At 37.8% G+C, this 13,748-nt stretch overlaps 1 protein-coding gene across 4 annotated transcripts in view; it reads right to left on the bottom strand.

Annotated features, from left to right (window-relative positions):
• The window catches only part of ELMO1 (engulfment and cell motility 1), a 291,509-nt gene that overhangs the window by 150,662 nt on the left and 127,099 nt on the right, over positions 1-13,748 (bottom strand). For all 4 annotated transcript variants that reach the window (XM_010713028.3, XM_019616661.2, XM_010713029.3 and 1 more), the window contains one exon: positions 8,862-8,966. In XM_010713028.3, coding sequence (XP_010711330.1) covers positions 8,862-8,966 — 105 coding nt within the window. The remainder of the gene's footprint in view (positions 1-8,861; positions 8,967-13,748) is intronic.

The raw sequence follows: 13,748 nt of genomic DNA, 5'->3' as shown, positions 1-13,748 counted from the left end.
TTACAAATAAACAAAAAAAGTTAGTTACAAATAAACAAAAAAAAAAAACAAACAGAAATATGCAAGTCAAGAATGACATATGATATATAGAATGAGAACAGAGAACAAAGTTACACTGCAAGAAGAATGAGATGTGTTGAATAGCAGAAGGGAAAAAAAGATGATAACTTTTTTTTTTAAAATGTAAGGAGCTGAAATTTTAAAGCAAAGCCAGTGTTACCCCCGTACTTGGTATTTCTACAATTGAAACTCTGTATGCAGTTAAGGCATGGGAATTTGAAAACAGTTGTAGTAGAACACAAGTCTGTACAGTTCTTAGTATTTTTAGATTACTACCATTGCACTTCTCCTCTCATTTACAACTTCCTGTTGAAAGTGGAAGGGAATCATTTCCAAGTAGAAGAAATTATTAAAAACAACTAAACAAAAAACATAACACACACAAAAATAACAACAAAGCGATCAGAAAGAGAAAGGAAGGCTTTGCATGGTCTCCAAGGCAGACATTTCAGGCAGTGCTGGTTAGCAGCTGCTGACAGCTGAATTTCTTCTGGGATTTAGCTGTCTGAGTTACCTGAAGTACCTTGTTTCCTCTGAAGGCAAAAGTGGAAGGCAGTCTTTCAGCATCCAATAGTCCAACAAAACATTTAGAAAGATGAAGAGTATTCCTCCTTACAGAATATGTATGACTCATTTTTAGAATGCAGTTTTTTGTGCTACCCATTGTATTATAATTACTGGTGCCCAGCATCACTGAGGTACATGCTTATCAGTCTATACAAGGCACACACTTGTGACATGTCAATAGTAAAAAATAAATTCAAATGCCATGCCAACATCACAGAAGAATAATGCAAAATCTCCAGTAACAGAAAGAAACACAATCAGAAGTTTTTCTCACTTTACAGCAGAAAGCTTCACATTGTTTCTTTATAATCTTCCACTGAATTATTCATCGAGTCCATCACTTCCTTGGGAGCACAAAACAGATTCCTCAAAGAGGCAATGGACTAAATGAAGAATTTTCCATTTTTGACTACCACGAACTTAAAAATCTGCATCTCCTTCAATAATGAAGTTTATGCTTGCAACTAAGAGTTAATGCCTGATGAAAAAGTTTTAAAGAACGGTGTAACATTCAAAAGCTTCCTTATCAGAATTCAGGAAGATGAAACCACCAAGCATAAATATTGCTCCTTCACAGGGAATATCAACTTAGCCGACCCCTTAATCTCTCACATTACAGATGAAAATGACCCAGAATACACTGCCCACAGCAACTGCAGAAGAAATACTTAGATTCCTGAATCAACCTCGGAGCCTGGCAATAGAATAGATTCATTACGACTGGGAAGTAAATACAGAGAGCAAAAGACAACATGGTACACTGCTTATATATATACTTATAATAAGTCCCACAGCAGACAGTTCAACAAGCACTGCTGAACTATTAGAAAGGAGCATTTCCCCACGTGCATTCCATTGTACTGTTTCTACATTAATTCTGTGTTAACACAGACCAAGCTTCCTAGCAGCCTGTAGGTTAGTATCAAGAGGTTCAGAGACCTACATACTAAATATGCTAAAATTCTACCTAGGCTCAAAATGAATTATCTGATTTATTTAATATAGAAAAAAAAATTGCATGGATGCTCCTCCTTACTTTTGACACTGCTTTTCCTTCTCCTAAGCTTTCTTATCACATGTGGCAGGCTTTACCATTACTATTTCACTCAGATACTGCAAGTAACTCTCGGAAGCAAATCCTAAGGATATGCTTCCTGAGGAGGATAAGGTACTCTGCTGCAGGCAGATTTACTTTGAATTTATCCTCTTCTCCATTTTGCTTTCCTCCTGAGGCAGCAATTCATCTTTCTCAACTTCACCATCAGCATTCTTTTGAGATCCTTCGCTCAGCACTGTCGCCTCTAACCTCCTTCTGTTATCTTCATTATTTTATTTTCAATTTTCCATGTCTCCTCTCCCCTTTATCTCAGCCTTCTTTCAGATTCCTGAGGGAGATCAGAAATTCCTCACAGCAAAACTAAAACAAAGCAACAATTCTGCCTGCCCTCCTCAGGTAGGAACTAGATTTGCCATTTGTTAAGCCAGGATTTGAGAGATAAGCTGAGACATACTGGGAGTGGGAAATGGGAAAAAAAGGAAGAGAATCAAATTATGTTATTGTATAGCAATATATAGGTACCAGGGTGAATTCAAGCTGTCCAAACATTCACACCAATGTTTGATTCTACAGCAATAAAGTACTTCTAACACAGATAGCTACTTCAAACAACTAGTTTTCTTCTATAACATCTCGGAATTTTCCCCTCTTCTTTTAAAGCAACCGAAAAGTTAGTGCCAAACTATTAGAAGTGAAATGTGGATGGTTCTGCAGTTGCTCCATGTGAGCAGCTCCACCTAGGAATCAACTCTGCTTCGCATGTAAACACTTTAATACAAAGCACAATTTTCTATATTTTCTATATTTCCTATAACAAGCTAAACATACAGCGACCCGCCTTGAAGTGTTGTATAGCCTCCTTCTTCCTTTGCCACTCCCTGCAAAAACAACCAGAGCACAGTATTGCTTGGTGGCAAGAGTCAAGAAAGATGAGAAGGCTCACTTGCTGTACTGTCTTCAGAAGCTGCATCAGGGTATGGTCTTCACACACCACAGGCCCAGGCTTGACATCTTGACATTAAACACCGAGTATTCCTCCTCCCTCCACGCCCCATGCAAATGTGAAAGGATAGCATGTTCCCCAGCCTTCTCCTTTTTCAAGAGCCTACAGTATCTGCCTAATGTAGCAATTTCTTTTAATTTTCTGCTTCTTTTCCCCACAATGGGAGAAAAGCCCTCCTAGTGCTTTGTTACTGTGGTATGGATACATGTGAGAAGCTTCAAACTTGGTCTCACCTGGATGAGGTCGGCAGCATCTCAAGAGCTTCAAACAGAGTAAATGAGAAAAAATTGTGCAACTAAATAGCTATTCTTCTCTCCCCAGGTATAGCAGAGAAAAGAGAAGCACACATTATCAAGTTGGGAATCACCAGGTACAGACAATTAAGGCTTTGGTGGAAAATTATATTGTCTCATGAGGCACACCAGGAAGAACACAGAACAAAGCTCGCCTTTCTCACTATCGTTAGAGGAACAGAAATAAATTCCATTCCCTTCCAGTCATTTCTTGCCAAAAAAAAAAAAAATTAAAAAAATAAGCATGGCAGAAATCAGGCTCAGTTTTATTTCAGAAAATGCTGAAATTATATGTTAGACTACTCATATCTGATCAGGATAGAATGAGTAGGCACGAAGAGACTTTGTGAATTGGCGGAAGGATGTGTAGGCAGCCTCCTATACAACGACTGCATGGGTTAGAAAGTATCCGGCACGCAGCCTGCCTCTGACTCAACCCATTAAAGTTCCAAAAGGTCTCTGCAGCACGCGGGCAATCTTCCTGCCTGCATCACAGGGGCTCACAAATAGCACCTGCTCCTCCAACGTGACTTCTGAAAGCTTCAGGGGAAGAGAACTTCAACCACCTCAAAAGCAGCAGCTCAAATAGCTGCTGGGGTAGCATCTCTGCATCACACCTCTGTGAATAACTGATTTTCCAGCTCAGCAGGTACAGAGGGATTTTCTATTTCTGACCCTAAACAGGCTCAATTTCTAATTTTCAATTCATCAAAATAACTATCAGCTCAAAGTCCAATGTTGCTTTAAATACAAGAACAGAAAATTTAGTAACATACCACTCAGTATCTTGCACATTATTCACAAAAACATAATGGCAATGAATTCACTACAAAACTTACCATGGGATCAATGAGCTCAACACTGCAGAACGGATTTCAATATTGTTTTCCCACCCTGTTGACATTATTTTATACTGCCAATTTTACATGTAGTATCTAACCAGTATCTGCATGAAATAGATACAATTGTTAGGAGAAAGGCAGAAACATCTTCTACAGAAGTGGCACTTGAATTCCAGGCTGCAGCAAGATAATGTCTTTTGATGGAACACTTATTTTTTGTATTAGATTTGCCATCTAATAAATGGCAAATAATGGTGTGCAAACTTAGATAGCCAACTAAGCAGAATCCAAGCAGGTGGATAACCAGTGCTCAGACCTGGAGCTGCTACATCTATTTGTGGTTTCTAGTGGAAACACCAATCTTTTGGGCTTACACAGAAACAGGAAACACGATATGACTGTTCTCAAGGCAGAATCTCACTCCAGGAAGGAGAGAGATCTGTTAGAATATGTCTCGTCATAAGTACTGGAGGAAAAATGTAGACAAGTCACCAACTTGTAAGTTGTCTAAAGTAAGTTCTTTAGAATGAGACTCGTGGACCACACCAGAGGCAATGCTGTACATGACTTCTTTGAGACTCACTTTCTGTAAAACACAATCACCTCTAGCAAAATTCTAAATTCCCTCCATGATACAGATTATCATGATATTTAGATGCCTGTGAGGAAAATACAAACTAAAGGAACATTTCAATGGTTGTACTTTAAAAGCAAGGTGGAGTTTCTCTGAACTGACTTACCCAATGGCATCTTCTCTTTCTGCCTGAAAACCCCTGAATTAGCCGAGATCCACGATAAATAGCATCCCAATCACTACAGGAAAAGTAATGTTGTTTTTGCTAACTGCTATCAAGAACACCTAAACAAAGACTGACCACACTTGTAGGAGTCAGCTTATTAAAACTGCAAACTTACTGTATCTATGGAAACATCCTAGACATAAATATGGCAGACTTAAACACAAGGCAACAAACAACTATCAGATTTGTCTTAGTTATAAATACAAGGTTTTTTTTTCATTTGGTTCCTTTAGCTTGCTCTCCACAATAAACTACGGAGATCTCATTATTTTACAACAGTACAGCTTGAAGAAGACTCTGGGGAGACCTCACTGTGGCCCTCCAGTACTTACAGGAGGCTTATAAGCAGGAGGGAGACTGACTTTTTACACGGTCTGATAGAGATAGTACAAAGGAAAATGGCTTTAAACTAAAAAAGGGGAGATTTAGGCTTGATGTTAGTTGCAAATTCTTTATTCAGAGGGTGGTGAGGTGCTGGCACAGGCTGCCCCAAAAAGGTGTGGATGCCCCATGCCTGGAGGTGCTCACAGCTAGCTTGGATGGGGCCCTGGGCAGCCTGATCTGATGGGTGGCAACTGTGACAGGGGGTTGGAACTAGAACACTTTTAAGGTCCCTCCAAACACAAGCCATTCTATGATTCTGATAAAAGAAAAAAAATAAATAAAAAATCAGACAAATCATACCTACACTTGCATAGAAAATATTTCTGTTTCAGATATTTATACCTCTCATTGTATCTTAAAATGAAAATGAATCTGAATCCTTTTGCATCATGAGTTCCCAAACAAGTCAACAACAGAATATCAATATGTTGAGATACTCATAGGAATGATGGCATAACAAGATTTCCGTGCAAAGATTTTTCATCCGACTCATTTTATAACTCAGAAAAGTTTCAAAGGCACACTGTTGCCAGCAAGAAAAATCTCAAGGTGTCTACATTGAATGCAGTCTGTTTTAAATGGTAACTTATAATTTTATTTTTAAGATTAGTAGAACTTGAAACTGAAGTAGTTTTGGAAAAGAACAAATTAGAACCAGGTTGGGAGTGGGGGAGGGGGGGAAGATGTGTCTGATCCAAAAGAACAAAAAAAGATTATCTGACACAAAGCTTTATTCCAATCATTTTCTTCACTGTTAACTTTAATTATACACTCTGACTGTCCTATAATTATGTAGCTTGGGAAGCTGCCAGTTTTTTCCTGTGGAAACTTTTGTAGTTTCTTGCAGAGGTTCAACATTTCTTCCATCAATGCATTCCATATAGCATACGTCACCACGTTCTAAAAGCAAAACCCCTTGATAATAGCAATTGATTATTTAAATTGAACATGAAAAAAATGAAATGCACTTTACTGAAGACACTGATAGCATCAAACATTTAATAGAAAGAAAAAAAAACAAGAATGAAAAGCTAATTCAATAAGAGATGAATTCAACAGGAATTTAAAAAGGAAAAATCCATACGACAGCTGAAGGACACCACATAATCAAAGAAAACATGCTGGTCTTTTTTTTTCTTTCCTTTCCAGTATAAAAACCTTTCTTCTGGAAGCACCAATCATATTATATAGCAGACAAAGTGATATTAAAAAACAATTAACTCAAAATCTAAATAAAAACAACATGGTTTATCTGAAAAGTGACATTAAGTAAAACAATAAACCCAAAGTAATGTACGAGTGTAATGTCAAGAATAACCGCATAGGAGAGGAAAAAGAAATAAGATAAATGTATTGCTGGGAGGTAAGAATTAATTTTTTAAAATTGCTTATTTTTGTTTTGTTTTTCAATGTGTGACATCCATGTTTTCACCCTGAAATGCTTTCTGCTTTCTAGATGCAGTTCCCCATCTGCTCCACTGTCTTCATACCCAACACACTGCAAACCTATTTACTGATGCTATGAGTATTTCTGTTTGGTACTGGTCTTGAAGCCCCACTGCCTCTGCATGTTGAAGGAAACTTCAGCTTTAATCACTCCTCTCACCTAACTAATCCATTTATTATGCAAATTATTTATAAGCAAAATCAGTTATAACAGGGAAGAGATTATTTTCTGCCTGCCTTCTTATTTTTCCTTACCCACTTTTTTCAGTAATACAAGGTACCTTACTAAGGGCTTGGGCATCCTAAGAAAGTAGGAGGTCAGACTATAGAGATTTGTGCTGCCCCATTAACTGCCAGCAACAGTGATGGACTCAGTGAAGTCATCACAGTTTTCTGATACTGTCTTTCTGATATTAAGTGAGATTAGCAGTCTGTACAAGTAGAGAAAAGTGGTGCTACGAGAGCTTTGGAAGGCAAAGGACATGAAGAAAAATTAAATAATGTTACGTGTGAAAAGGAATTCAAAACAAGAAACAGATAGATTTGAGCTCACAGAGAATCAGCATTCACCAGGTAGGAAGTCAAGCATATGAGAAGATGTTTTTAGCAATCAAAGCCTCACAGCACTGTAGGAGCTGTGCATCGCCCTGCATCTCAGATGTGTTCATGCTACAATGGCCATCATAACGAGGGAGCTATCATGCCAGAAATGCTGGTGTGAGCATGAGGTGGGACTCTGGAATGACGGGTAGGCTAACATACTCCCAAGGTGTGCTAGCAGTTTCCAGTACAACTCTGGGCAAGCAATTTTATCTGAGTGTGTGTTGGTATGGCATTTCTAGTGTCCTCTGTCACGAGTGGAAAAAACATGAGGCGCACTCAGACAGTCTTGTAAGAGAAATCATACAAGAATAAAGAAAAATAACCACACAAATTATCAGAAATGCAGGAGCAAAAATACTACATTAGATCAACAAAGCTGAGCCAGCATCAAAGTCCTTTCTAAAAAGTGGCTGATTACATGCTACACTGAATCGACCTTTCAAAACAACATCTGCAATATGAAAATGCAAACTAAGCAAAAAATTGAAAAGACAGTGAAAGTTCCTTTTCAAGAAGGTCTCTATCCTCTTTAAATTCTTTCAGATTTATTCAAAATACATATGTCTCTCGTTTAGGACACTGGCTTCTACTAGGCACATTCATTGCATTTATAATTTTCAAAAGAAGTCTATGAAGTAACACCATACAGATCTTAACCAAATTTAAAAAGAGAAATCCAAATCTTAATGAGAAAATGTATCCAAATATATTTTATTAAGAAAAGCTCAATTCAGTATAGTTTAACCTGAAAAAATAACTATTGCTTGGTACAGGAAATAACCTTAATTTCAGGGGTTGATGGAGTTTAATAGCTACTGCTGTACTGTGTGCTTCCACAGTGTCTTCTAACAGTGTTACGTTGAGATTGAAGCAGAAATATTTACAGACCAAAACATACAATCTTGTGGTTTTCCATTACGCCTAAGGATCGTTCTGGCCTGGATATTAGTACTCCCCTTACAAACCTATTACAGCCTTGACATCTAATTTGAGCAGAAACTACACAGTAGAGCATATTACAGAATTAAAAGCTCATATTAAAAGCTCACTCGCTGCTCAACAGAAACAATTGATGTATCTGTCTACTGTCTCCATAAACAACCTTCCTTACGCAGCTCTGTGCGTGCACACCTTCTTGAGGGATGTTAAATCATCTTCGACTCCCATAGGAGCTAAATTGGTTTGTTCATGGCAATTATTCAAATTCAGCACAGATCACTAAAAGTTGCTCTATTTTGCCAGTAGTATTCTGTTGTATCCTCTTCACATAAGGATGCAATTATAGCTTGTTTTATCTATTCTTGAAGTAGAGTGGGCAGAGGGCAAGAACAGGTCGTACAAACGAATCATTACGGTTTTTACCTATTTTTCTACAAACACTACCTCACCTACAGCAGTAGTTTCAGTAGGAGCATCTTAACTCTTAGGATACTGCCAAGTCAGCCAGTTATTAAGGTATTTGGTGGTCAAGTCCTCCTTTCCACAGAAAACCTTGACAGTTTTGGTAGACACAGGAGAATTCTGTACAAATACTCATTTCTGATCTTATGGACATCCATCATGCATCCAAAAAATGCATGTCTCTCTTCTCTTTGCAGGCGTAAGCAAAAAGTGCATTTGCTATCTATAATATTTGGCTCAGCTTTTACAGTCGTGATACATGTTTTAGCATAATGTGGTTTATCTTCCTAGAGCTAGTTCTTGTTAATGGTATTGGGATTCTGAGCCTCCTCTTTAAAGGGAATCATAAACAGGACATAATCAGCATGAACAGGGACTGGCACAGACCTTAAAGAGAAGTCTTACCCGTATATAAGCATCCTGGTGATGTTTAGCAAAGTACAGCATATTGTCAAGGGCTAGCATTCCTGGAGGAGTCTGTGTAAAGTCCATGGCTGGGTTTACATGATTCTGCAAAAAAGATAAGATCAGTCTATAAATATTTTTCCATAAATAATCCATATCCCTGTGATTTACGATGTGCAAAAAGTTAGCATGCTGTGCAAGAGTCCAGCCAAACAGACTTTTTGCTGAGCAGAAAAACTGTAACAAGGAAACAGGTCCTGCTTCAAAGAATTTCAAATCCAAATGTAAACACTACGAGACTGGCTTATCAGCCATTCACTTCTGTAACTATGCAATGGAGTTACCAAAAGGAGATTTATGCTTCTAAGGCATTCAGCTGAGTCTTTTTCTCTCATGTAAATGGCGATAGGACTAGAGGGAATGGCTTCAAGCTGTGCCAGGGGAGATTCAGACTGGATGTTAGGAAATAGTACTTCTCTGAAAGAGTGGTCAGGCACTGGAATGGGCTGCCCAGGGAGGTGGTGGAGTCACCGACCCTGGAGATGTTCAAGGAACTTTTGGACGTTGTGTTGAGGGACATGGTTTAGTGAGAGCTATTGGTGATAGGTGGATGGTTGGACTGGATGATCTTGTAGGTCTTTTCCAACCTTGGTGATTGTGTGATTCCATAGCTGGTAGACTCCTCAGTAATACTGGAGTACCACTATACGCCAGGAAGTACTAATTACATAAAAATGCAGCGATACATGTGAACAGCCACCACAACACCTACTTATACAAACACTATGGAACTATTTAAAATAAATCATGAAAAGCAGAAAAAGTTACTAAATTCAAAAGCTATATTAAGTCTGTTGGATCTTGTGGAGTCCTGAACACAAAGGGTCTCAGACAAAAGTATAAAAAATTAAATAGGTTCAACATGCTGAATTCAGGTGAATTTTTGTTACATTCTGAATCTATGAAAAGAAAGTATGGAATGATTGAATGAACACACCAAACATAACTAAGAGTTGTCAGATTCCACACACACATGCATACAAGTTTCAAGTGTTCACTTTCACACATTACATACAAAAACACATTTCCTCAAAATATTAACATCACCGAGCTTTTGAAGGGATGGAATTAAAAATACATGAGTATGTTCCATGTAGTTCATCGTTTAGATCCAAACATTTTCCTGGCTTTGGACAGGCTCTTAAACAACACAGAACTGCTCAAAAAAAAAGAAAAGATGACCCAAAGATATGTCTCCATCAAAAACATTTGTCTTCTGCTAGTCTTTTTTTTTATCACTACCACCTTTTCAATGTCTTCAGCTCCACTCATTCTCACACCGGAAGATCTCCCTAGTTGCTCTACGATGATATTTCTATTCTGCAAGACTCAGCTGTAAAAGACTTTAAAAGTGAATTTGCTCTCAGAGAACTGACTACGTAACAATGCTAAAGATCAGCACAGATTTATTCTTCTGCCAATCTGCTTCTGCAGCGTACTCAGGATCAGATCCACCTACCTCACTGACAGAAGCACAGGTTGGCTACTTTTCCTCCCATTGATTCTGCAGGCCACAAAGTTGTAGAAACGTGGGATTCCACTATTTCATCTGTTTTATCTTTAGATGTATGGGTTGGTTTTTGCCAGTCAGTAATTCATAGTCACATAAAAGATTAGAAATATTAGAAAGCAAAAATTGTTCATTAAGATGTCTGCTGTCACTTTAAAAGCAGACAAAGATTTGGGGATCAGGATAGCACACACAGCCTATTCATTTTATATGTACACTGGTTCCCTGCAGCAGGACAAGCAATACAATGCAAAGCTCACTACTTCATAATGGAGAATCAAGAATATCCTCCAATCCTAGATTTTTATGGGGGAAATAGCTATGCAGTAGAAAAGTAGAAGTCAAACCTGGAAAATAAATGCTTACTGAGTTGATTGTGTTTTCTGAAATACTCACTTGCTCTTCTTTCTTTTAACTTGTATCAGTTCATCACTCAGATGAAGAGGATAGAAGTACTTTAGGGCTATTTCCCTAGTTCAACCTTCCATTTTTCACAAGTCACATTTATGAGCCAGGACACTTTTATGATCAGTACAAGACCATTCCTCGCAGAAGAAAGCACAACAGACTTCAGCTTCTGGGAGAAAACTCCCCTTTCTGACATTCTCAAGCATTCCAAAAAAGTTCTTTTGAGAGGCTGGGTCTGGCAGGCACACAAATGCTATCCCAACTCCTGTCAATCCCAGCATGAACAACTTGGTAGGACCTCCTACACATTTGAAGTCTTCCACATTTCGGGCATGAAGTCCTGGGGAACACCACTAGAGCCTAACCATGAGCACATTTCAGTGGGAAACCTGTTGAGAAGCTGTCAACACAGAACCTCACAGGCACCATTTCTATAATACCTTTTCCAGGTAGAACTTCAGGTTTGTGCTGCACATATTCTCTTCATTGCCATATATTATAGAGACATATATTTGGATAAATACTGGCAAGCAGAGAATATAAAGACCCAACTACCTCTCTGCAGCTATTAGAACATTAGCACTCATTTTACAATTGTACTCTCAAGCAATGTTGAAATAAAAGCAGTATAGTGGAAAACAAACAAAAAAATCTAACCCAGTGTTGACTGAACAGCTCTTTCCTTCATTCCATTCTAGCATCTCAAATTATGCAGAAATACTGACAAAACAAATGGGGGCAAGAGAAATCTCATTCCATTTAGTAACAAGGGCTCATTTGGTCTCTTACCATCATCATTATTTTTATCTGTTCAATTGGAAAAGCCATCATCAACGCATTAAATTTTCCTGAGTCAAGTCTATATATCCAGTTATACTCAGTTGTTTCAAAAGTTTCTGTCGCTTTGGATCCCAAGATAACTAGGGTTTGATATTCAAAACTCTATTAAGTCAAATAGCTGGAGATATGCCTGCTGAAACAATACATTATCTTCAATTACTCTTCAAAAACAAAAGGAATGCAAGCTGTTTTGTTTCCTTCCTTCCTTCTTCCTCCCTCCTAAAATCACCTCTTTCTTAACACATTGAATGTTTGTGGTTGAAATTTTAACCGATTGAGAGTGGGTTTAGAAATGTAATGTAAAGCTAAATCATCTAAAATGCTGTAGTGAATAATTGAGAAGTATGCAAACACCCCCACCTACAACATAATTTATTACATATATGGGAAACAACCAGGCAACTTAGTTACATCTGTTTAGTATAAAGTCTATTGCATTTTTCTCTTTATGAAAAGCCAAGAAATACAAAGGAGGCAGGTTTGCCACCTACAATTTTTCAGGTCATTTTTATTTTTTTTCCATTAGATTGAGTAAAACCTATCTTTCAGCCTCAGGGTCTGAGCAGTGTTTAACAGCTTACTCTCTTACACTGTGCATGTTAGCATACCAAAACCACCAAGAATTTATTAACCAGCTTAGGATGGTATGAAAATTCAGCCTTCTGGAAAGGATGCAAATCGAAAATTACGTCTGTTTATGCCATTAATAAATAAATAATAATAATAAAGTAGCACATTTCACAAGATTAGCATTATCGTGGATAAATTCCAGCGTAGGAATTATAATGAGACAACTTAGCATTATCACACAGTCCTAGCTGCATAAAGCTTTCCTCTCTATTTGTCTTGAATGGCTCCACTGTCTTACTCTTGGCTTCCAAGGCAATCTCTGAGGGATGTATAGATTTCAGTTGTAAGAATGTGTGCTCACACTGAGATGCTTAATCACAGTAATGGTGTACTGTCTGTAGATAACAGCTAATGGAATAAGCTCCCCTAGTTCCTTGTATTAATCCTAACAGTATCTTCCACATTTCTATGCTGAAGCGCAGAAACCATTTCTTTACCTGTATCCACAGTCTACTAAAGGTACAAACCTTTTATTTTTGTCTTGACAGATATTGACAGCCTATCAGAAATTATTCATCAGTGCTATGTTCAGCTATGTAAATCAGTTGCCAGGTTATGCTAATTAGTCCTGAATGCTGCTTGTAGCCACTGCTAGACACAGTAATCTCTGTTCAATGTAAGTGCAAACTTCTGTGTTCCCAATCCTAAAGTAACCCAGGTTAAACACTACTCTGCACATCTTCCTCCTGCAAAAACACTACAGAATTTCCCAGGGAGGAATGTGGATTGTAGGAGAACCAGTGATAAAAGAACTTCAGAAAAAACAAAAATCTTTCTATGAAGACAGTGCAAAGGACAGCGATTGCCTTCTCCCATCTTCAATTACTTGCACTTTCTTATTTTCCTCTTTTTTTTCGAATCTAAACCAGTGTTTTGTGGGCTAGGAAGGAAAGCAATCACTCACCTCTTCAGTTCTAAACCACTGGACTGCATACACTAAAATCTCCCTTAGGTCATAGGAATAAATTAGAGCAATACAGACATGGATATTTGCTCAATCTGAATTCAGAATTAGGAAGGAAGAAACATTTTACATTATATTTTCACTGAAACATGAATTGAAAAACTCATGCTAGAGCCAGTGAGCACACAAACTCAAAATTTACTCCTTCCCTAAATGCTCCTGAAGTTTTCCACACAAAATGTTCCCATCTGCTCATTTATACAAGAATTACAAATATGAAAAAATACCACATAAACAATGCTTAGAGTTAGTCAGCTAAAATTCTTAATGAGGAAGTAATCTTCCCATTTTATTTAACAACCCTGTATTCAAAGAGATGATGCACACAACTTCCATCACTTAATTAATGAGATCTAACAGTGACTTGGGAATTTCCAACCCCTACCCATTCGAGGAAAGCAAGAACTAACAAAGAGTTGTTTTCCCCTTGATAGTTATTTAAATATGCATATATTCTTCTTCTTCTCCCTTTTTT

This window comes from Meleagris gallopavo, chromosome 6 (genome assembly GCF_000146605.3).
Source record: "Meleagris gallopavo isolate NT-WF06-2002-E0010 breed Aviagen turkey brand Nicholas breeding stock chromosome 6, Turkey_5.1, whole genome shotgun sequence".
NCBI lineage: Eukaryota > Metazoa > Chordata > Aves > Galliformes > Phasianidae > Meleagris > Meleagris gallopavo.
The sequence above is the reverse complement of the archived record's forward strand: the minus strand, read 5'-3'. Positions and strand labels throughout refer to the sequence as shown.